This window comes from Embiotoca jacksoni, unplaced genomic scaffold (assembly GCF_022577435.1).
Source record: "Embiotoca jacksoni isolate LCO1_2020_lvr unplaced genomic scaffold, fEmbJac1.0.p SCAF_9, whole genome shotgun sequence".
NCBI classification, from domain to species: domain Eukaryota; kingdom Metazoa; phylum Chordata; class Actinopteri; family Embiotocidae; genus Embiotoca; species Embiotoca jacksoni.
In genome coordinates this window covers 14,324,108-14,349,508 of record NW_027185447.1, presented here as the reverse complement: position 1 = coordinate 14,349,508, position 25,401 = coordinate 14,324,108, and the positions used below count along the sequence as shown (strand labels likewise).

Below are 25,401 nucleotides of genomic sequence, written 5' to 3'. Positions count from 1 at the left end.
TAACAGATCATGGGTTCTTGACAACCAGCACCTAGCTTTGACCCACTAAGCATTGCTACAACCGCCACCTGTCAGCTCATACACATATTTAACCATACCACAGAATGTGTTGTATCCATATGCATGAGTTGTTGCAATTTAAAATTTTCTACATGGGTTATGTTTGAACAGAAAATGTCTTTGTACTTAGCACAGCTTTAATGTAAACGATATGTAAGCGGTTATCAGATTTTTTATTTTTTTTTGTCTGTATTGTTGTTGAACTTTAATACACAAGTCTGTATACAGTGTCAGCTCACAAAGAGGCAACAGGAAAGAAGCAAGCGACAAATGCAGGTTAGTGAGTAATGAGAAAAGGTGCATAAGCACCAACAGTCAGATTATTTACACTGACTGCAAGTTGTTTATACAATCAAGCTCATCCAGAAAAATATTATATTCTATATTAAATACTAAATACTTTATACTCTATACTCTATAGTTACTTCTCACTGTGAGGCAACTGCAAGTTGTGCAAGTGCACAATGGGGAAAAAAAAAAAAAAATCTCTTTTGGACTTTTTTTTGCTTGAGTTTTATATTGTTGTTGACCTTTGGTTTGGTATTAGGATGACTGTAAGTACAAACCCGAACTCGTGTAGCTTACCCTTAGAGGGCCTTACTTTAGGAGGTCTCACCCTCCGTGAGCCATGTAGCTTACCTTTACAGGGACTCGCTTTAGGAGGTCTCGCCCTCTGGCTTACCCTTACAGGGATTCTCTATCCGTGAACAGTGTAGATTTGTATTTTGTACTGTATACTGATCAAAGACGTGAACTGAAAATAGTATCGTGTACCATTTCATGCACGTCTCCATAGTTATCCACATTGATGCTCTATCAATAGTTTAAGACACACATTCCATAATTGGTCAAATGTGGAAATTCAGTTTAATTTTGCATCGTTGGGGACAGGGAGTTTTTAAAAAAAAAAAAAAAAAAGGCTTCAGAGTAGCATCAACATGTGCTACAGAAAAGTGCTCAATTCAGAAGTGTCTTTTTGGATCTCAGTCATCTAGCTGGCAGAGCATGGCCACACCGCGCTTGATCCAGTGTTGCGGGCGGGTGCTGGTTGGCAACACCATGGAAATGACAAAATTGGTGGAGTGGCCTGTGGTAGAGAGGGTGCCCTTCCTCTCACTGGTCTTGTAGAGAGGGCAGACATACAGTTTTTGATGCTCATCTATGTTCTTTTTTTCAGCTGTGTGGGAGAGAAGGAAGCAAAGAAACAAAGAAAATGAGAAACAGAGTCACAAGATAGGAGGGGAAATTTGTAATAGAAATAAAACAGTATTGTAGTAGATACACATGAATGGCATATTTAATTTGTCATAGATTTGAAACATTAGCACTGGTAGTGTACAAAGTGAGGTAAGACTTACCGGGTTTTATCCAGATGATGGGCATCAAGTCAAAGAGGACTTTGGGGTGCTGCTCAGCCAGAAATCCACTAATGGTAGGGAGACAAATAAAATATTTTCATGTTGCCCTGCATCTTAGAATTGGCAGAAGAAGTAACACTACCACACAATAAAAAATATAAAAACCCTCCAATACATGTAAAGGTCCAACATTATGAATTTACAAATGTAGTGTGTTAAAAAGTATCATAATAAATATTTACTTGTAGTGGAGTAAAGAGTACCATTAAATGAAAACACTCAAGTAAAGTACCTCAAATGTGTACTTGAGCACCGTGTTTGAGTAAATGCTCCAACTTCCTCTTGACCACTGACTATTGTAAAGATATAACCATTATTCTAAAAGCTGTGAACATCTACCTTCTTTTGTCCCATCGAGCTCCATCCAGAAACAATCGATCAACGTAAACACCATCGTCAGGCGCCACGTCCGACTCATCAATAGGAAGAACCTGTAAGAAAACATCATGAAAACAAAACCACACTTCAGTACACGATTGGGGTTATTGGAAGATCTTCGGATGTGGAAACAGAGGGAACACAAAGTGTGTGTCTTCGGACCTCGAAGTCGAAGACGAGCAGGTCAATGGGGATATGGTACTTCCTGGCGTAGTTCTGCATCGCCCCTGTGAGGAAGGCTTGGGTGAAGAAGAAGCCAGACAGCCAGAACACGATGGGCTTTTCGGTGTCATACCAATCCTATGGGAAGACAAAATAAGAGTGAAGGGGAGTGAAAAACTCAACGAAGCTCCCACACATGCCAGTCCAAATCAAAACTCTCGCTCTCATCGAAATAACCTTCGTTAACTCGTCTCACCTGCAAAAACTTGAGCCTTGAGAGAAATTCAGTGATGTAACTTCCCAAAGGTTTGAGGCTAGGGTAGGAGCGCTTGGCCCATTTGTCCGGGACCTTGCCCACGATCAGACTGCCTGCAACTGCCTCCAGCTCAGCATCCATCACCACCAAGCCCTTAATAGCCTTCAGCAGGTTCTGTAGACTCACACGAATCACACTGCACAACCTGAGAAAGCAAAAACAGCAGCTAAGTCACACAAAATGTTTGGTGAGGAGCTGAAAATTCTGCATGGAGCTGTTTGTTCATACGTGTTGTAGCGCTCCATCTCCTGGACAAGAACTGTGTTCATACTCTCCTCGTAGAGCACGGGGAACTTCAAGAGAGCTGCCTCTTTGTCAAAATTATCTGGAAGCTGGTGGAATAAGCAAATGTGTTAGTAATAAAAACAAAACTCTCTTTGCACAGTATAAAAAGCATTTTATCTGTAGTAAGAGTCTACCGCTGTGCTAGTGGGTCTGTGAAGCTCCACTGTGCTCTGAGCTAAAAGCTAAAAGCATGCTAACCTGCTCACAATAACAATGCTAAAATGCCAATCTCCGGCAGAAATAATGTTCACTATGTTCACCATGTTAGTTTAACACAAAGTACAGCTGACGCTGATACTATTGTGAGTATTTTTTCAGGTACTGGACAAATTCCATTTTTGACTTGATGATAGCACGAGATGAAAAGTGAAGGGGTCCCCTGAATTATTACAATTCATCCTGAGGGGGACATGAATGTCGGTACCAAATGTCATGGCAATCTATTTAATAGTTGTTGGGACACTTCACCTAAGACCACAGCCCCTAATGTGACGCACGGCACTAGAGGAAAATTGAGCTAACCACCGAACTCAGTAGGATTCTGGGCATTGTCATGAATTTCTGTATAAATTTGGAGCCAGTTTATTTCGTAGAAGCAGACACACTGCGTTTGCCAGAATAAGTGAAAACTTAGCCTGCTGGTATTAATGGAAAAGCCATTCTCCCCCAGAGACCATCCATTAGTTTTTGAGATGTTTCAATGTGGTCAACCACCTGACTGACATCACTGTTCCCAGAACCATGTTATTATTGTGGCTAAAAAGTGTTAAATGAACAGGTCATTTAATCAGCTCATACCTTGGTAAGGATGTCTTTCGCTATGTCATACAGAGTGTTGTCACTCCCAGAGCTAGCGCCACCTTTAGCTCCTCCACCTTGGGTGAGTAGCAGCGAGTCAAACAGCAGTTTTGTCTGCTGCAAATCTTTAGAAATATCCACATTTTCATCCATCCCAAACACCTCTGGATTCTGGCTGAATGGAAGTTTCTAGAACACAACAAACATACTGAAACTGAGTTTAAAGTAATTATATAGAACAAACAAATTGTCCTCTTGAAGTGTTTGTACCTTGATGAATAGAATGTAGTCGTCGTAGGTAGATTTAGGTGGAGCATAGTATTTGCCACTCTGTGAGAAAGGGTAGCGAAATGCCTCAATGATGTCCTTGTTGTAGCAGTCGGCCAAGATAGTCAAAAGGAGCCGCCTGTCCCAGTCATCTGTCACACGGCCACCATAGTTACACTCCCCAGTCAGATACGTTATGGCCTCCAAGGGCACCTCATCATATTCATTCACAAACAGCTGAAGAGGGAACGAAAACAAAGGGATTATAGATTTATGTGATGGTAAAAACTCTGCAACTGAGACTTAATATAAATACCTGGAGCTGTCTGATGCTTATACGGAGGTCTGACTCATTGAAGCCGTAGGGAATATTCCAGCCCAGTGGACCGAACTTCTTCCTTTCCTGAACGAGGGCATGGAAGAAGCACAGGCCATATAGGAGCTTCTCCCAAATCTAGTAAAGAAATCAAAGAGTCAAAGAATTTCTTTTGAGTGTTAAATTATTAAATGTGAATTTCTGTGGCATTTCAATGAAGATGAGTTTCATTCCAACTCACCAGCTCCTTATTAGGGGAGTTATTGAAGAAGTTTGGGTCAGAAACAGGATCTGACAAGTAAGACTGAAGCAGGTTGAGTCGGAGTCCCGTCGGAGGCTCATTTGTCATTTTCACCCCGTTCTGCAGGATGGTCACTGGGAACTGATTTAAAAAAAAAAAAAGAAAAAAAAAAAAGGTGCTTTTATTGTGTAATTACAACAAAGCTCTAGCTTACTGCTTAAAGTTGGTTTATTTATGTACATGTGTTAAATAAAATGCACGTGCTTTACCTTGGATGAAGGATAGCTTGTGAGCCAGAGGCGGAAGTCTTGATGGCATGTTGTGAGACTAAAGTCCTCACAGATTTTCTCCAGGGTCGACATCCAGGAAACAGCCAGGTGACAATTCTGCAAACACACCCATGTCCCATCTGTCATGGCTGTGGTTATCATTTTAGCCGCGATGGGCCCCTGGCCCTGACCCAGAGAGATAGACTGGAACCTGGCACCCCCCATCTTCTTGTCACTGGCAAACTTTAGTAAGCCTGTGAAAGGATATTTTTATTATTAATAATTTTCAGGGGTAGCATTATATAACCACTGACAATGATTCACTGGCAGTGTAGGACTTACTAGCCATGGGGTCGGCTCCTGGAGACAGCACAAACACGAGCGGGATGGTGCAGTTGGAGTCCAGGTAGCTCTTGCTCAGGTCAAAGGGAGGAGGTTGGACAAATTTCTTCCCCAGATTGCCAGTCACATATTTAGTCACAGCTGGCACTATCTTATCAGGCCTGAGACAGCGAACAATGATCGTCTTCTGCAGGTCATTGAGTCGTTCACACCACGGTGCAGGCAGATCGATGTCGCACGGCTCTTTGCTGTCATAAATAGGCCTGAAATCTTCTGGCCTCTCAATGAAAGCGTTTCTGTGGAATAAATAGTGAACCCATTAGTCAAAAGCAAATCATAATGACAAACAGGAGGATTGGCATCATAGTCACAATTTTTGGTTGCGCAATCAATGCTTTTTACCTTATTCCTTGTAAACCAGGCAGTTCATGGGCTCTGCAGATTTCATCCCAGCTCTTGTCCTGTAGCCAGCTGGGGTCGGGGTTAGCAATGGTGTTCTGCAGGCCAACTCCCCCAGTCAGCAAGAACATGAAATCAGAATATTCAATCTTTTCTTTTGCTCTAAAAGAGAAATATCAATAGAAGATAGCATGAATAAAATATGTCTACAAAGATTCTCATATATTTTCATATAGGAGTAGGATAAAAGCTGAAATCCTGTGTAGCTTTACCACTTACAGGAGTAGATTGCAGCAGAGAAGGAAGGAGAAGAGGAGTTTGTCCTTTTCAAACAGAGAGCGACAGATGTTGGAGTACAGGTTATAGGTGAAGTGATCAATAAGGAACTGAAGCCTCCGCTCCAGAATCTTGGACTTGTTACTGATGAAAAAAGCCAAAATACAGAAATCCTTAGTTGAAGACAGACCAACAGATTCAACTGTTGAATAATCCTGTGCTAAAAGTTCACGTCACAGTGTGGGGTTTATCTTTCGCTCTGAGTTTTATACCATAGCTGAATCTTTCAAGATTTAGTGACTGAGGCAATAGTTCCACTTCAGTCAAATATCCACCACTTTGCTGCCTTCAGTCAAATATGTTCAGGGTAAATTCAAACATATTCATGATATCTACAAGTACTACTTTTATTATAACATTGTTATAAAGTGCATATTTCCTGTAGAAACTGAAGAACCCCAGCTCAAGCTCTTAAGTTAAAAAGGTTACACCCTCCCCATCCTCCTCTTGTAAAAGTATATGAATACTTTTACTTCCACTCTGCCCTTGACCATACACTTGGGTTTTCTGAAAGTGTTTTAAGGTTAAACACATGGGATAGTTTGGATAAATGTGGAATCTCACTGTGATTCTGAGTGAGTTCATGCAACAATTCTCTTTGTCAAATGTGGGATTTTTATATGACATTCAAGCCTGTTTAATATAAAACATATGATGAACAATGTTTTCTAAACTGCTAGTACAATCATACAGTCGCAAAAGATTTGTCTCAGAGTGCTCCTCGATGTGCACCACTCACCTGTCTTGTATGGAGTTAATGTAGAGGTTGACAAACCAGCTGAGAGAGTACTGGTACATGGGGTCGATGTTGGTCAGATCAGCAATACTGAAGAACAGGATGGATGAGTGTTTGGCAATAGCTCTGTAACCCTCTCTAGACTCTGCTATCTTGATCTCTGTTTTCTCAGCAACCTTGAAATATGTAAACAGTACGAGTTTAGATTACCAAATATTGAACTCCATTCACAATCGAGGACTGATTTTTATTTATAGTTTCCACCTGCTGTTTCTTGGTAATCTCATTGGACATGATCTTTGCCGAGTCCAGAATCTTAATGGCACTCTCATCCTCCAGGATATTTCCCTCTGAGGACTGCAGTGTCTCCAGGATATTGTTTTCAATCTCCTTTAGCTGCCTCTTATTGGCAGCTGACTGCAGGATTAGTGCATTTCTCTCCTCTTCCAGTTCTGGCCTGTAGAAAACACAAAGCAGAAATCAATAATGGTCTGAGGAAGAACACCTGTAGTACTGAGCATTTTAGAGGTATACCACGGTGGTGGTTTTATGAGTGCTACCTCTCTTTGGCAACCATAATCCCCAGCAACTGGTCCTCCAAACCCTCTGGGGTGATCATGAAATTGAGCAGGGACACTTTGGTGGCCAGTTCTGGCAGGTAGTGCGGATTCCTGAGCTTTGTGGTGATGTAAAAACGGAATTCAGAGGAGTACTCAATCACACTCTCCCCAAGCCTGATGCAATTCACACCACCTAGGTGAAACAAAAAAAATGTCAACTGGGAATTTCAGTTTTTTAATTTAAACCTCAGATGACCATTTGGCAGCCATCTCACATTCACAGCACCTTGTTTGAAGATTTGTTTGAGCAGCAGTGGTTCCAGAGAAGGGTCCAGCTCTTCTCCCACATTTTCCAGCAGCAACGGTGTTCCAAATTGAACACAGTTCTCCAAAGTTCTCATGTAGTCCGCATCTGTTAACTTGATGACACTCAGGTTGTTATCTTTTTCTGAATTCTTCACCCACTTGTTAGCTTGGCCCTGAGGGTCAATCATCAAGGGCCTACAAGAACACAAACATTGACGATTAAATGATGCAACATTTCTGTCAGTTTTGTTGACATGTAACAATAAAACTCTTCATTATTGATAAACGTTTCAAGAAAAGAGTTACATTTTGACCAAAACACTTCAGAAATACAGACTCACCATCTACGTGAATTACTGACAATGACACCATTGTCGATAGAGAATGAGTCACTGGGAAGACCGGCTATGTTCCAAGCCCTGATCTTAATGGGATTTCCCAGGGTTTTACTGAGAGAGAAGTCATCTGATGATGGGATGTTCTTGGACTAGAGATATGGAGGTAGACAGACGGTACATTAGACAGACATTACACATGTTTAAGTTGAAAGAAAATGACTGTAAAAGGGTAGAAAGGAGGACTGTTACTTGGCAAAGTTTGGTCCATAACTTGGAGCAGTCTTGTCTGAAGCCAGCGGTGAAAGCCCCCAAGTAGGCGATAACACCAGCAGAGACAAGCACATTACCAGTCAAGTTGTCATACGTGTTCTGTAGATCATCTGCTGCCTTAGACCATCTAAGGATGGATTTAAACTCAGTAAGTGGTATGCTGTCATTTATTCGTTCAACTGCAGAAAATATTACTAAAAATAATATTTGACCTGATGTTCTCTCCACCCAGACCACCGATGAGTTTTTCAGCCCTCTCCAGCTTTCTGGCGCACAAGTCCACCTGGAACTCCAGCTGGGCTTTCTCCTCTGTCTTCTCGTCAAAGGTTTTCTGAAGGGAAGCCAAGTGGTCCTCGACCTCCTTTAACTCAGCTCTCTTCTGGTCCAGCAAAGCCCTGGTAGCAGCCAGAGACTCCTGTGCCTCGGCAAAATTGGCCTTCTTAGGAGCCACAACCTAAAAACCCCCAAAAAATTAAAAAATTTTAAAAAGTTGAAGAAAACTTGCAGGCGTCATAAATAAGTCCAAAGTCCAGAAACGCGTCACCTTTGCCACTCTGTCATACACCTCCATTGCTTTGATCCATTTGCAGAGGCCCTCTGCTGCAGAGGAGGCCTTTGCCACTTTTGTGGGGTCGAAGTCAGGATTAGTCATGTACTCACTACGAATTTTTTGCATCACAGGGATCTGCAATCCAGAGATAGATGAGTTATTCAGGGCAAGTTTATTTTTAAATAATGATGTAATTGTCTTGACACTCACAGGAATATTGTCCTTGTCATATTCTTTAAGATCCCGTAAAAAATTCATATCACCAAGTAGCTTCTTGCTTGGACCCCAGTAGTCAAAAACCTAGATAAAAAGAAATGTCACTCATTGTGACATTACTATACGACGTAACACAGTGAAAATCCTTTTGTTATGATGAACTTTGACAAGGCTAAAAATGAATATCATGATTTCCTTGTAAGATATTTTGTTATTTTTTAACCTTCTTTCCAGTCCCAGCTGGGTCAGCTATCTTATCTGGTTTTATATCCTTCATCACACACACAGCTGACATCACCAGCTTCACCCCTGAAGGGGGATTTTTCATCGACTTCACAATTGTGACATCACTAGGCTGAAATGAAACAGAGACAGATACATTTTTTTTTATCCGTCTAAACTGTAATGATCTAAACAGAAAAATAATTATTTAACAAACAGGAGTGTGGCTAAACAGTGCTCACCTTCAAAGTGTTCAAGGCAGAGAGAGCCGCCTCCAGGGCAGGGATGGCTTCTGCCAAGTCACTCTCACACTCTTTCTTCAGAGCCTCGGCCTCGTTGGCTTTCAGAGTTGCTGCCTCCTCATCAACACGCACAACTTTACTCTTGGCCTCCACCGCCACGGACTCCACTTCAATCACCTGAAAATCACAAAATTAACATGTGAAACACACACTAATACACAAATACATATTTACATTTGCTACGATTATTTTTGTATATGCTGATGCAAAGTATACACTGTGGAGTTGATGGTGAGGCAGAATGAAGATGTGAAACGTATTCACCTGCATCATTTTGTTGTTGTCTATCTTTGCCTGTTCCAGTTTGGGTTGTAGGTCGACAAGTTCCTTCTTCATCTCACCCACCTACAGAAAGACATTGTTAAAATATGTTACGGCAAACGTATCCCTAATACTTTTAATCAAATAAATGGAGAAAATAAAAACAACTCAGGTAAAAATGGTACTGCGTATACCTGAGATCCAGCAAAGGCTAGTTTATCTAGACCGTTGGTATACCTCCGTTTTGCCTTCATGACAGCGTCTCTTTTCTGAGTGAGTAGTAGACGGAAAGCTGCAATCAGCTCCAAGTAGGATGTGGGTGTCACATAATTATACCGGCCTAGCTCAAATAGGAATCTGCAATAAAAACAACATTGTAACAGCTTAAATACAGTATGTACTCCACCTTTGAATATAGAAGTTTTGAATAACCATGTCATACCTCTGTGACAACTGATTGGCAGAGGTATGGAATGTTTTACAGATGGGTACAACCTCCCGCCTCTCATTTTCACTCATCTCCAGTGACTCCAGGAAGGAGTTGGCTACTCGCTCGAGAGCCTCCTCTGGCCATGGCTGTCAAAGCACAGAGATGTAAATGATACTAAGAACATGCAAAGACATACAGCTGATGCTGTTAACAATTGCATCTATTAACCTATGTGTTCTATGTTCTACCTTTTTTTTTTTTCATGTTATCTCTGGCTCAAGGACGGACACACACATACAGTATTTTTCATTGTTTTTAATGTTTTAGCCTCTGCTATATACTATATATATTAATACCTACTCACGCTTATATATTACCTGATACCAGTCAATGGTACAGCAGTTGATAAGAGATGGAAATTGACGCAGGCGATTTCTAAAGGCGTCTCCAATAGGACTGAAGGCAACAACAATGTGCAGGTTCTCTCTACAGCGGGACACGAAGAAGGCAAACAGAGTCAAAGGGCTCAACTCCAAATTCTTTTTACCAGCCTGGGCAACGGGACGTACTGCCTGTAGAATGAGAAATGAAGTATGAATTATATTAAATATAAATAAATAGGGTCTTTTCACAAGATACACATTGCTCTTTATAGACTCATAATAACCTACCTCCATGATCTCTTGTTTCTCGTCTATGGCAAACAGATTGGGCACCTCTCCCGTGTTCAACACACTGTCTATGTCTTCCAGAAAAGCCTCATCTTTGATCTGAGTGTCAGTTATCAAGAACACAGTCTTCTGTCCTTTTACCCCAGCATTTTTCAGCAGCATCTGCAATTTAAGGAAAAGCAGGGAGATGGAGTATTGTAAAAAAAAAACCAAAAAAACCCAGAATCTAAGCAGAGATCAATATACACTTGTAGTATAAAAAGACTCAGAGGTCTTTCCTAAACTATAAAACTAACCTTGAGGTCATCTCTCCACTCAGTCATGCCGTAGCTCTTAGAGATCTCAGGCTGGAACATGGTCATGTGAGCCATGGACGTGGCCAGATGGGTGATGGATTGGCGTCCACTGCCTCCCACTCCTACAAGCAGGGCATTGCCTCCTGGCTGCTTTAACACACGACTCACACGGGACAAGTGCTCCAAGACATAGCTACATAATACAGATGTGTTTTCTCAGTAAGTCAAGTTTACATTTCATTTAATTACTGCACAAATCTTAAGTCAATTGGTTGTTCATTCACTCCTATCAAGTGAAAAATAATCTTTTAATTTGGTAAAATAACTCAAAATTTACAATGTCGCTACTAAAAACTTTTTACCGGAAGATGACGAGATTCATTTGATTCTTGTGCATCTGGTTATATTCGTCAAGACACGACTTCACCACCTCAGAAAAGGTTTCCATTGAGGGCACCTCAGCGTACAAGCGCTCATCATCCTCCAGGTCTACGTTCATGTAGTCACCAAACAGAAGATTTTGCATATCTTCCTCAACCAGCTGAAAATGGAAAAATATCAATGGGACAAATTAATTCATATAGATTTTCCTAATCATGTCCTACGGATGTTTAATATACTGTACTAATAAAATGTTTTTTTTTATTTATTCAGATGTTATTTAGATCTCAGACTGAAAGAACATGAAGTAAAGCAGCTTTTCTTTGCTGAATCTACACGGTAAGCATAATTACATCTCAGCTTACTTTACTGCCTTGTTTCAGGTGATCAAAGACCTGGTCAAAGAACTCTTTGAAGTGATCTTTGAGGATACTGTTCATCAGCTTGTAGAGCCATGCTCGATCGTTGTCATCCACCAGACGGTCATAGTAGACACGGAAGACCTCATGGACAAACAGCCGTATCATAGTGCGTTTGTTCTCCAGAGACTCCTTCTTCAGCAGCAGGCACCCTTGGATAACTCGTGAGAAGTCCCGTAGGTTGAAGGTGTAGTGAGACTTGGCTGGAGTTGGAAGGAGGTTCTCCATGGCTTTCTTATACACCTTTAGAAAAAGAAAATATATAAGCAAAGATTCAAAGTATTAGAGAAGACAATTTAGCATTTAGAAGAGAATTATACAAGTGCAAAACATATTTAATCAGCTGATTTGAAAAGTTCTTGTGATATCACTGTGTATCTCATGGGAACTCACTTCCATTGTAGCTGTCACTATTTGGTTGCCAATAGTGAACATTTCAGGTGGGAATTCGCTGTTTTTGAGATAGAAGGCCACAATGTTGGAGAAGATGCAAACCATGGTGTCATCACTGAAGGCATTAACGCTAAAAATGTTGAAATGTCGCAGGAAGCGAGATGTCACAGCATTCCTTCCACCACCAGGGGGCCCCATAGCTGAGATGAACTGGAGATCGACAAGAATGATCTTGGAGGTATCCTTCAAGTCGTACCTGCCAGAGCATAACAGATCTTACTGTTTAATGAACAGTGCTATGCTTGAATATGAAATTATCTCAAATAGGGGATGGTTAATACCAGTTTCCATGGTCCATGTACTGTCGGAGAAGCTCCACTGGAGGCTGTGCTCCAAACTGTTCCAGTGCAGGCATGTTCATGTCATCTACAAAGATGATACACTTTTTTCCCATTGGGGGCCCAAACACCCCCTTCCTTCTCTTATCCAACCTGGACATGATGATATTCTGGAAGATTACAAAAATACCAAATAAATAATATAAAATTACACTCATGATCATTTTGTGTTTGTTTAGATAATCACTTCACATAACATAACATCAGCAATTAGTAAAGTATTATGTTAATGTAATTTCTTAGTGATCCAAAAATTCCTATAGGGACATTCTTTCATCCATCTTTCACTAAATGCTGACCTGGGTTTGGTTTGCACTCGTGCGGGCTGAAAAGTTGATGAAGAAAGGCAGATAGGAGTCTTTGTCCAGATTGTTCATCAGTTTCTCCTTCACATAAACGGACTTCCCAGTACCAGTAGGACCAACAAACAGGGAAGGACTGAGAGACAAAACAGGCATTTTGTTTGATCAAATGTAAACAAGTGTAGGTTAAATACTTAAAACGTAAAGAACAGTATATATAGCACATGTAGAGCAATAATGCACTTTTGACATATGTGGTGATCAATGCCACTGTGACCTGTGGGAATACTAACACTCCATAGGTGATGCAGAGGTCCATCAAGTAGGTGTAGCGGACCGTGTCTATGGTGGGAACAATGATCTCTTGCACTTTGGTGTTTTTGTCCCCCAGATTAACATCCTTGATGGCATTATTCCAGTGCAACCATTTGCCTTTTCCCTTAAACTTTAGAAGAGATTACAATATGATTTACACACAAGATAAATTCTTCTGAGTGATGTAATTACGCAATACATTACATTACAATACCTCATAGAAATAGTCATACACCAGGCCTTTCTCATCCATCGGACACTGCCATTTTCCCACAGACTCTGGGATTGGATGTCCTTCGGTTTCTCCTGAAACCGTCACCCTGAAGAAGTCACTAAACTTCTCTCTGCTGTCTGCGTCACAGCTGCCACCCACAGACCACACCAGGGAGAAAGCAAAAGCTGCCTGCAAGCAGAAAGAAAGCGTAGTTTCACTCAAATAGTAAAACACAAAAACATTTCCATTGAGGGTGAATGTTTGTAAGGTGCATATCCAAACCAGTTTTGTTTATTTAATTTTATTACCAATATTATTTTGAATAAAGAGGGTTAAAATTTGACTGAAAACGATAAAAGACTTAGTCATTTTACCATGATCCAGGTGCGAATATTTTTATCTCCAGGAGGAGACTTCACAGGTTCAGTGAGAAGCATCTCAAATAGTCGACACAAGGACACCACAGTGTTACTGTTGCTGGTGGAAACAACTTCCTGTAAACAAAACCATAATCAAGCATGACAAAACATGAAAAATGTGCATATAGATGTTTGTGTCTGGATTTCTCTGAGCCTGGGGTCACTTACTCTGCAGTGTTTACGCAGCATCTTGAGGGTGGGCGTCAGGAGCCAGTTGAAGAGCTCCAGTATCAGAGAGCGATTCTCCGGACTCTGCAGAGCGTCAGGAAGAGTGTTCAACCAGGAGATCATCAAGGGCTCCCAGCCCAACTGAGATGGCTCCATGTAGATCATCCCGCATCGGCTGACTGTGGCAGGCTGCAGTGATAGAAAATAACCAAAAATAAACAAACAACCAAAAACTAGTTTTATCCTGTTAATCAAGCTACAGCAGGTACATTAGCAACAACATATCAAGCACTTTGGTGAATTATTTAAGTTTAATTTATGCAAAATGGCAACCATTCAACAAATAAACAATATTTTTTTACGATTTCTTTTATATAGCGTCAAATCACAGTACAGTGTGGCAGTTTACATGGTAAGCTTAAGACCTAACAGTATTACAAACAGAAACCCAAAATTTCAACAATTCCCACACGAGTAAGCTTTGGAAGAGACAGTGGCAAAGAAAAACTTTCTTTTGAGGAAGAAAGTTTCAATAGAAGCAGACTCAGAGGTGGGCGGCCATCTGCCTCGACCAGTTGGGGAGAAGAGTACAGAGGATAGAGAAAAGAGAAAAGAACAGCACAGAGAAACAACAAACAATAAATAAAAAATACTCAACCAACTAATTTAATTAACTGCAAGCATCTAACTCACAGAGGCCTGTGATAGATCCATTGCTTCAAAAATCAGACTCATCTGATTGGACATCTGAATGATCTCACCGCTCATCAGGCACAACTGTGGGAGGGGGGAATAAAGCAAAACTAGATCTTACTCAAGGAGGTGAAAAACAAAAAAATATAAAACATTTTTAGTGTATTACGTACCTTTTTATTGTCATCCAGCACAGTGTTCATGCTCTCAATCCATAGTGTATCGATTGGACCATCAAACACCACCCATTTACGTTCCGGCGTGTCAGCCGACGCGAACTCACGGAATGTGTTGGCCACAATCCCATCTGTCCACTGATAATAAAATGGCAAAAATAAGAGGGAGGATGACCCACCAGGTCTACATCAACTCTGTAAATACACAGATCTTGTATTTATCTGTAATACAGGAGATCCAAGGCAGAGGTCTACCTCATGGGAAACTAAGTCAAACTGTCCAAAGAGCTGTCCCATTGTAATGGACTTTGGGTTCAATGTCCTTAAGATGACCTTCTCCTCCCCATTGTATCCTTTCTTATTCATGAGAGTCAGAGTGTCAGCAAGAACATGTAGCACTTTGGTCTTTCCTGCAAAGGGCTCTCCCACCAGCATGAACCTTAAAAAGATCATATTGATGTGATAATGTGTGTTTTACATATTCCCTGTTATATTTAAATATGAAAACAGGGAAACTAAAATATAACTTACCCATGTCTGACTATCATCATCTCATACGTCTGGATCATCTTTTGTTGGAAGACCTGTGTTGGCTGTAGATTGTGATTTCTACAACACTTTTTAGCAGCCTGTAGGAACAGCTGACAACGATAAGAAAAAAACACTGATTATCAGATACATGGCAATGTAAATAAATCTTCGGGTATTCTTAGGTTCAAGGGAAAAGAAAGTAAAAGCATCAATATATCTGACCTGGTAATCGGCCTCAGGAAGGGTGATGCCTGGGAACAAATCACTGGTGATTCCATTGAACAGTGGAATATCATGGGAGAGAAACTTGGGCTCATTAACATCCTTTATGGATCTCAGGAGCTGAACGTTACAACATGGGGAAAAAGCAAAAGGGTCAAAAACTGCAAATCAACTGGCAGCTGAAATTCACAATTAGGACATAGAGTATAAACTAGTGTTTTGCAAATCAATTCATTTCAGCACAAATACCAGAATGTCCTCATTCTCATCAGGATACTTGAGCTTGAGATTTCCTGCAGCCACAAGCACAGCTTTGACAGCCCTCATGCCGTAATCATAATGGAACTGAGAGGAGAGCTGTTCTGAACAAAGCCGGTAGGTCATCACAATCTTCACTGACAGTGGTTTGGCATTGAGGAAGCCATATGAATACAGAGAGATCTCTGCTATCAGTGCATAGTTGGGCACCATCATGGCCACTGTTCGGAACAACACCTGCACAGAGAAGAATGAAGAAAATTGTCAAGGTTGGACAGTGACATCCTCTGTTACATTACAGTGAATGAGTTTTCAGTGCATCACAGTGAGTAAGTTGATATTAGAAAGCAAACTGTAGCGATATGAAAAAGTTCCTTAATAGCAAATAATGCGGAAAACTGTCAATACATTTATAACAAACAAGTCCAAATGATATGTCTGATGAAACCTATTATGGTTAAAAGACCTTGAGGTTGTCTGGGAGCTCTGAGCGTCCTGCGTAGCCAGGATTCATTGTTATGGACACAAAGCAGTTGGGATTGAGTTTGAGCATTGTTCCTTCAAAGTCAAAGTACTCCAGCTTCTGCTCGACGGCCCTCTGGATGCAGAGAACCTGCTGAGCCACTACAGACAGCACCTCCAGCTCAATACGGTTGAATTCATCAAAGCATGCCCATGCTCCACTTGAAGCTAGACCTTTAAAAAACTGGGAAAGATTGTACCAAAATACATATTAACAAAGGATATTTTTCACATAGGAATACAGCAGTTGAAAATATGATTTTCTTTATTTCTAGTGTATGTTACTTTTCCCATAGCAAGATAATCCAGTCCATCAGAACAGTTAAAGACCACACACTGCACAGCGAGTGCTTTGGCTAGATCTTTGGTGGTTTCCGTCTTCCCTGTTCCAGCTGGACCCTCAGGTGCACCACCCAGATTCAGGTAGAAGGCTCCGATCTTAAACAGAAGCAGGGCGTCAGAAGTAATGTTAAAATCATGTAATTAGTTAGCATTATTCCTGTAAAAGTGCAACTAGACCTCAACATGTTTAATTACACTATTTGTGATATCTCTTACCAGGGTTCGGTAGCATCTGTCAGTCAGAGGTGTGATGACCAGACGTGGTGAGTTCCCCAGGTACTCATAGGCGTACTTCACATCGCAGTTGATTATGCGAACGCGAACATTGTCATTGCTCCAGTAGTAACGAAGCTGGGCTAGCCACTGGAAGTCAGTTTCATGTGATACACCTGTTAAAGACCATCACAAACTATTTTTCTCTGGCCACTGTTTTTGGGTGCTGTGCAACGCTATGCTATAGTAATAAAATAATTTGTGCCCTTAGTACCTTTCTCAATGAGCTCCAGGACTACATCCCTGGCATGGACATCAATCGTGACCAGCGCCCCCAAAGTAATCCGTGTTTGCTTGGCCAGTTTTCCTCTCACCAGCTCTACGATCTCTTTCAACTGATTCTGCAGTTGCTGATAGTAGGTCTTTAAACCCTACAGAGAACAAAAGCCCAGTTCCTGTTTTAGTTTTTTCTCAAGATGAAACTGGTATAGTTTCATGCTCATTAGAAGAAATATTCAGGTCAGTTGGCCAAGAGGGAGAAAAATCACTGCTTTGTATTTCTACACTATCAAAATGTATTAGACTGGATTTAAATTCTTTAGCAAATTAAACTTAAATTTTAACTACCAATCTTAGCAACTTAATATTTTCACTGTGGAAAACGACAAAACATCACTTCTATGAATTATGCTGCAAGTATTTGAAAAGAACCAAAAAGTCAAATTTTCTGAGAAAAATGTACAAAAACCCACATCAGGGCCTCCTCTGATGGCCTCATGAACCTCCAAAGTCCAGAATATCTGTGAGGTGCAGAGCACCACCTGCCCAGGCCACTCTTTGACCCACTGGTCCCGTGCAGTCTCAGCGTAGGCCTGTCCAAACAACCACACACAATCTATCACCTGACTCGCGTTTACATTATTCTATATAAGAGGAATCTCATATTGTACAAGTGGATAATATGATCCATAAAAAACAAGACCTAAGTGGAGTTAACAAACCACATTACTGTGTATTACTTGAGGCACAGGGAACAATGATCTTACCACCCTGGACTGAGCTATTACATCCCTGACACTGCGAAGCATCAAATCCTCCACCAGAACCAGCCACTTCTCCACAGCTCCTTTGGCTTCAGACGTGGAAATGTTCTGGATTAGTTGAACACGCTCCCCTTCACTGCTATACATGGCCTAGACAAGAACAGTTTGCAGTTTAATACAAGTTAAATAACCACAGTGTCATGTAACAATTACAGTATGTGTGACTGCTTTACTTGGATATCCAGGTTGGGTAAGAAGTCCAGTTTGGAGATACCCTCAAAGCACTTCTTCAGATGAGGCTGCACTCGCAGTGGGTCCTTGGTCTCGGACAGAATCTCCAGCATTTCATCATTAGACAAGAAGAAGAACCTGGCAACAGCATTCATAGCACATATCAAAATCTGTGATATTGATAAAGAATTGGACAAAGAAAATCAGCAAAGCATTTTTGCTTACCGAGGAAAAAAGAGACGTTTCTTCTCCAGATAGGCATTCAACCCTTTCATAATGCTATCAAGGAGGAGGTTAGAATTTTTCAGTTTCTCTAGCAAACCAGGTAGCGATGTGGCTGGCAGAATCTGTGATTACAAATAATCAGGTAACTAAAACAGTTTATCTTTCAGATTGTCCATTTTGGAAACAGTGTTTTTACCTTTGGGTCCTTAACACAGTGCCTCATGACCTCTTTCCAGTTTCTGTCAACAGTTTGGAAAAGTCGTCCCTCCTCAGGAATCTGCTGCATGATGTCCTGAGATGAAAAGATTGGCTCCAGGTAAAGCCACTGGGATTGCACCTTCAGCCACTCATCTATGGTCTCCTGGATACAGAGCAGACGCTCCTCCCATACCTTAGATCACAGAGCAAACAGTTAAAACTCCACAGAACTGGGTATATGCAGACTTAAAAAAAAAAAAAAAAATACTACCTACTGGCAAAACTAAAAGTTTCTCTCTAAAATGTGAAGCTAACCTTGATTTTATTTTCAAAGGGTTTGATGAATGGTGAGCCCCTCATTGTCTGAGTCTTTACAATCTGGTCATCTAACATTGTCTGAAGATCATCCAGGGCAGTCAAGATGGACACTCCAGTCTCCCTGTAAGGTTGATGGTGGAAGAAAATACCATCCCAAACATGCACCATGGTTTGCATAGCCTTCTCCAGGGAAAACTCCTGCAGAGAAAGAAAGCGTGGCCATACAGCATTCAGTACACAGACCTATTAGAACCTGAACAAACACAACATTTAAAGATCTCTCACTTTACTAGCAGCAGCACTGATTGTGTCAAACTCTTCCAGGTAAGGAGCCAGGTTTTGTTTGAGAACTTTCCGTAGTGTTGTGGCAGAGCTGGGAGTGAGATCATAGCCCACTATCTCTGACATCTGGTCCCAGTGGCGGGCTCTGATACCCGGGTTACACAAGATGGACACCACAGGGAGGTGTTCCTGTTGACACAAACACATAATGGTTATGTATCGACAAACAACACTTCATTTCCCACGACAATTCATTCATGAGCCCCTTTGAAATACCAGCTGCCGAAAATACCTTGAACTTCTTGATCTGCTCCATTACAGTGGAACACAAAATGATTGCGGGGCTGTCCTGCTTTCCCGTGTCATCCTCAATACGTTGTTGCTTTGTGGTCCCAGACATCTTTTCTTGTTCTTGTGAAGCCTTATTCTGTTTCTGTTGGAAAAACTTCAGCATCTTGAAGATCTCCCGAAAGAGCTCATCCACTTTTCCCTCCATGCTCTCACCATCTAGGTCTTGGAAGGAACCATCCATCCATCTACTCACAGAGACGATGAAAGTTTATCAAGGATTTTTATTTTTTTATTAAAACACAACAAATTAAATGAAATCAAATTAAGATCTGACCTGTTCTCTGTGCGCTGCCACTTCAGGATAAATTCAAAGAGCTTATGGTATGGTTCAATACCCTCTTTGATGATCTCAACTTCTGGGTAACATGATGGTTCCCATTTGTAGAAGACCTCATCTTTGTTAATGAGGTCAATAGTCTCCTCAGCCTCCTGGAGAAGTTTCTGAACTGTTCTGACATCTGCAACATACTGTCCAAAAAGATAACAGTAAATATATATGGTATGTAGAGTAATAACTATGAATGATTGAATTACATGGAACCAAGAAAATAAAATATTTGCATTTACTGTAATAGTATCACCAGGAAACCACACAAAAATGTGTTTTGTGATCACTACTTACCCTGTTATAATTACACTAATTATTTAAAGCCATATTTTAATTTGATAATGAAGAAAAAAAAATGACGAAAATTTGTTAAAAGGAAGTGTTTGACATTTTGCAAAATGAGCAAATTAGCTTTCTTGCAGAGTTAAAGAAAAAGTAAACAGCAATCTTGTTGCTGTCTGTTCAATATGAAGCAGGAACCAGCCAGTTAGTTTGGCATATCATAAAGTCTAGAAAAAGGAGCTCCAGCTAGTCTGCCTCAGTCCAGAGGTAACAATTCCACCAACCAGCATCTCTGAAGTTGACCGATTAAATTTTAATATTTCCTTAGCATATAAAAACAGACCTCCTTCTTAGCCGGGCACAGTACCTGCTGCATCATATCAAGCTCCGAGCAATGTGGGAATTCCTCTATCCTGCGTCCCAGCTTTTCCAGCTCTACGATTACTCTTTCTCTTTTAGCAACCGTCTCCTTTTCTCCTTTCTCTTTGGCCACCTTCATCACCTGGAAAATAAAACAGCTGTCCAGAATCACATTATTCATAAAAAAAACAACAACCATGATACAGTTCATAACAGATACAAAAGCATTACCTCATCACTGAGTTCAAATGCATCCAGGATGTTATTTGGCCAGAGACAAACAGAGGAATTAAGCTCCAGATCTTCTGGCTCAATGATGTGGACATCCAGGAGGTAAGAAAGTCTGCAACAGACTTCCTGTCACAACACAACATGGCATTGAATAATGTTAGAATTGACATATGATAACTGAAATGATACTTTTGTGCAAGACACAACAAGAAGAAACAATCATCGGTTTATTCACCTTTATTTTTTCATGAAGTTCTGCAATACCCTTTGTCTTAATGAGATTGATGTACTCATCCAGCTGAGCCATGTCCTCTGTGTTCTCTGGAACTATCAGGGCTTTCTCTCTGATGGTTTCAAATTCAGTGCAGATCCTTTGTACAGACGCAAAAAAGATTCAGCATACGTCAAAATGAGAGCATATTAAGCATAAAAATACGGCCCTGTTTTTTTTAACAATGTCAAAAGAAGAGACTTACTGTAGATTTTGCTCGCGGTGTCTGGCGACCAGTTTCTTTAGGAGGATTTCAGAATAGCTTCTGGCTTTGCTGGCTAGCCCTTGTTTCAGCTCTTCACAGTCCAGATGGACCATCGTGAAGTGGGCTTTCGAAGGGAGGCTGATAATCTCCGTTGACAGGGCATGAAACTTTTCCACTTGCTTTAATAAGCAGTGAGATAACACATTGGCAGTCATCGAGGAACAAAGTCAAGGCATAGTCACTTTATTTAAGATATCCAGTCTGAATTCAACTTAATGATCTGTTACCTTGGTGTACTCATGAAAAGAGTGATCCTTTTCCACAAACTCCTCGATTTGAGCCTGTGCAGTTCCACTGACTAGCCAGTCGTAGTTGTCAACTACAAAAAAAATCCTCAAAAGTCAGCAATGAACTGAGTTAATATCAGTGTAGTGGTGACAGGAAATGACTGGAGTTTTGAACATTACCATAGTTCTGGAAATATTTCTCAGGTTCCTCTAGATTTTTGCGCATAGCATTCATAACAGCGACCCGAGCCCAATCAAGTATCTGATCATCCACCTTGGCATCCACAAATATTGATGTGTTTTCTAGAAACCATGACTGGACAGTCTGTGCTTTCTGTGGACCAATGTCATAATGTCATGGGTGTCAATAATGATTCAAAATACATGTTTAAATTCAGCCCATTTTAAAAATGGGCAATACAATGGTGGTAACCTCACCTGCAGTGTATTTGTTATGGTATTAAGAATCTCCAAAACAGTAGCTTCCAGATCTTGAAATGGGGGGTAAATTTCCATCTTTTCATCATCAAACGTCAAAGCCATACGAAAGATCGGCAAGCAGGGGTCGTTGCTCGGATCAAACATACTGACAAATTTCTCCACACTCGTCTGAAGCAGGGATTTCAACTAAGAATTTACAAAAGAAAAATAGCTATGAGTCTAAAAAATATAAGAAACATACAAACAAGAAACACTACATGAGACATTCATTTGATAAATTAAAAATCCATAATGAATTAAATTCCAAATAATTGACTAAAAGCTAGTTGCTTACATGCTATTTTCATAAAGAACTAGCATTTGAGATCAGACCTCATACAGGTTATACATGCACTTTATGAGGTCATAGCTTCTAATCTTCTTTGACTAATTCCATTTCTTTAGTATGCAGCAATATTATAAAGACAAACCTAGACAGGTTTCAGTTATCAAGGTGTCTTTTAGGGGTCTATTGACATCCATCTCTAACAAAAAGCTAGCTAAAAGTACACTATAGATTAATATCCCATACTAAATATATGCAAGTACTGTTTTTGATTTCAATAATGAGTAAAATGTACTTCATTTAAATGAGTTTGAATTGTTTATTATAACACTTCTCAAGTGTAAAATGAAGTGAGCATCATCTCACCTGATTAGACATGAGGGTGGATGCACAGTTAAAGAAGGGATCCAGTTTATCTTCTTTAACTTTTTTCACTGTTCCATCACTTGTTAAAAGGTCGATGACTTTGGGAAACCAGTTATTCATGATGTGATCTTCTGTCCTCTTACACTCCACAGCCAGTTTGTTCTGTAGACTCTTACAGTCCACAGGTCCTGAAGCGCTATACCAACAGAAGTCCAAATTTAATCAAAAAGAAGCAAATTCATATGAGACAGCTTAGCTATGTGCCTCCCTGCCATTATGTTGTTTTTTTTTCCTTACCTGCATCCTGAAAGATCAGCAAGGACAAGTGGAGCAAATGTTGTGTGGCCAATATCCAACATAATTTGCATTGCAGGATGAAGAATGTGCAAATTTGCCTCTATCATCCTGCGGTTTCTGACAAATCGACCATGCCATGGTCGGGGGAAATCGAGAATTCTGCAAAAGATAAAATTAATTAAAAAAAAAAAAAAAAAGTAATTACAAATGGACATTGACAACACACAAACAACTGTTCCTGAATGATTTGTGCACATTAGAAACTCACTTTGGTTGGGTAGCGCTCAGTTTTTCTGAGCTCAGATCTTCAGTCTCTGGTTCCTGTAATATCGTGTCCACTACAGGTAATAAATATGGCATAATGAGACATGGTTCACTTTTACTCTCCGAGGAATATGCGAGCACAGACATACTAAGCAAAAATGTTAGACACTTAATATGTTTAGATTCTTATCAATTACAGAATACCATCAGGATGATGTCTGATTGGTCCCCAATTCATTCTGCAGCATGACAGTTATGAAGTTATTTTTGTATATTTTCAATGCAAACAAAGAAAATGTTAAGAGCACATTTCTCTCATTTCCGTAAAAAAATAAAATGTTTATATTTGTGCTATACTTAAAAGCACTCCAACATCAAAGGAGTTATATGAGGCTAGGTGTGTGGATAGCCATGCTGTGGAACCAAGTCAAAACCCCAAATGGATACTCTTGTTTCATCCATCAGCGTTAAAAGTCCAATAAAACTTGCAAGTAGGTTTTATTTTCATTCCAAATATATTTTGTGAAAGTTCATATGTTTTTACTTACAAACTTGATTTTTGATTTCATTCAAAGACATGTGTTCTCAAAACTGTATTTTATGCTTGCACAACGATAAGTTCATAGAAAAAGACCCAAAACATACAGACAGAGTCATAAAGAACTATTTTCAGTATAAACAAAAAGGAAAAAAAGAGTCCCACAACAAATGATATGTACACGTGTATCTCGGCAAATTGCTGTTGTTTTGAAGATAAAGGGTGGTCACAACAAATATTGATTTGACGTGTTCTTTTTACTACGCTTTTGGTAAGTTAATTGGTAAATACCTTGTAAAAACTATTTGTGGCATTATTTTTTTTGAAAGATCCTTACTTTGATTTGAAGTGTAAAACGTTTGCACAGCACTGTACATTCAAGACAAGTATTTCTTCATACCTGTGTGCATAACAATGACATTGTGGAAATCATCGCTGACTTCCATGCAAAGCTCCTGCAGAAGTTTTTTTGTCTCGGGCCTCTCTTTGAGTTTAGGTGGGACTCGGGCTACAATCGAGTCCAACCACTGTTGCTGGATCGGATCAAATGGGCGACGCTCCACACACTCCTTCAGGAAGGTGTAGTTCATCTGTGAAAGACACAAAGTAAAATAAGAGAGCTGTGACATACATAGAATTAGGGTTTAGTGTTGTCACGTGTCAAATTTGATACTAGAAAGTAAACGTACCTTTTTTTTCCGCTGCTCACTAATCATCTGTAAAAAAAATATATTTTTTTAAAATACTGAAATTAACATCATCATAGTGTACAACATTTTAATATTACAGTAGTTACAATGTGTGAATATAGAGAGATGTCTTACACAAGATGGGAACAGTGGCTCTGGTAATGGGCAGCACCCAGCTCCACTCTCTTTGCTGTATTTGTACTCTGCCATCGCTCTCGAGACCCTGTTATAAATTCGGTCAACATATTGTCACATTTCAGGAAACTTAATGATGATCAACTGCCTGAGTTAGATGCAGGTACCATTCAAGCATGGCTGTAGCTATCATTGAGTTGCTGAAGAAATGCCATAGCTGAGGGGGAAAAACATACAATATCATGCGCAGTTGCTTTTGTTGCACGCTGCTCCGTCTGTGCGTCAGCAGCTTCCTTTGAGCAGTTATCTTCTCCACTATCTTCTCCTTTGCTGCGACGGCCTGCTCGACATCATCCCGCTGCTGCTGCTGCTGCTGCTGCTGCGTCCGTTCAATTGGAGGCAGGACGGTCAACTCTGACATGCCCTTCACTGGTGGGGCTTTGAAAACTCCGGGAGTGGTAGCCATCTCTACCAACAAGCCGCTGAAAAGAACCAGGGGCAAAAACAAATGAGAGGTCAAGTTAACAGCTGTTGTAAATTCGCCAACTCTCAAACTTCCGCTTATACCCTAAACAAGCGAACGTCATGTTGCGGTAATTATCTCAAAACGTTAACTGCACTGAATAACAAGGCTTGACATTGGTTTTACCTGTTCGTTCATTCAGTATCTTCGTGCGTTTGATTGTTTTTTTTTTTTGTATATAGTTAATGTCAACTTGTTCAATTTCGCCGCTGAAGGTACCCCTGAAACTGAAGTTAACAGTGTCGTTGCCATAGAAACACTAAACAGGGTGGCAACGGGAGGAGGAGGGGCTTGTCATGTTCCTGTTGAAAGAAAGAAGAAATAAATACACGAAATACGCTTAATAATAAATGCAAACACAAAAATATTATCATATAGTAATTAAAATAGTTCAGTTATAAAAGTAGGCTGTAGAATATTTATTTTTGTGGGATCTCTATATTTTAATCACATTAAAAATAAATAAGGAAAAGTCGGTTTTGATGCACCCAGTGCTGTGC

At 40.3% G+C, this 25,401-nt stretch overlaps 1 protein-coding gene across 1 annotated transcript; it reads right to left on the bottom strand.

The window, feature by feature from the left end:
- Positions 1-250: 250 nt before the first annotated feature.
- Positions 251-25,401, bottom strand: dnah12 (dynein, axonemal, heavy chain 12). Its single transcript, XM_069140831.1, has 74 exons — positions 25,028-25,401; positions 24,615-24,860; positions 24,379-24,466; positions 24,244-24,270; positions 23,955-24,144; positions 23,021-23,090; positions 22,753-22,911; positions 22,456-22,651; positions 21,762-21,950; positions 21,504-21,657; positions 21,324-21,415; positions 21,037-21,215; positions 20,796-20,931; positions 20,561-20,686; positions 20,337-20,471; positions 19,634-19,827; positions 19,301-19,544; positions 19,012-19,197; positions 18,724-18,924; positions 18,407-18,601; positions 18,211-18,332; positions 17,988-18,123; positions 17,758-17,904; positions 17,464-17,583; positions 16,986-17,142; positions 16,715-16,887; positions 16,442-16,594; positions 16,101-16,340; positions 15,626-15,871; positions 15,377-15,496; positions 15,155-15,264; positions 14,879-15,062; positions 14,621-14,761; positions 14,448-14,531; positions 13,755-13,943; positions 13,542-13,661; positions 13,168-13,356; positions 12,932-13,083; positions 12,636-12,774; positions 12,280-12,446; positions 11,939-12,194; positions 11,492-11,788; positions 11,108-11,286; positions 10,746-10,938; positions 10,450-10,611; positions 10,156-10,350; positions 9,791-9,924; positions 9,543-9,705; positions 9,352-9,432; positions 9,028-9,204; positions 8,787-8,918; positions 8,558-8,647; positions 8,342-8,482; positions 8,010-8,251; positions 7,777-7,924; positions 7,531-7,676; positions 7,170-7,384; positions 6,884-7,076; positions 6,588-6,780; positions 6,327-6,499; positions 5,531-5,671; positions 5,255-5,413; positions 4,853-5,148; positions 4,511-4,764; positions 4,242-4,382; positions 4,001-4,138; positions 3,688-3,921; positions 3,418-3,606; positions 2,563-2,666; positions 2,275-2,479; positions 2,019-2,156; positions 1,818-1,909; positions 1,419-1,486; positions 251-1,237 (listed from the first exon to the last, which is right to left on the bottom strand). The coding sequence occupies exons 2-74, from the start codon at positions 24,842-24,844 to the stop codon at positions 1,044-1,046; spliced, it is 11,943 nt and encodes a 3,980-aa protein (XP_068996932.1). The 5' UTR covers positions 24,845-24,860; positions 25,028-25,401; the 3' UTR covers positions 251-1,043.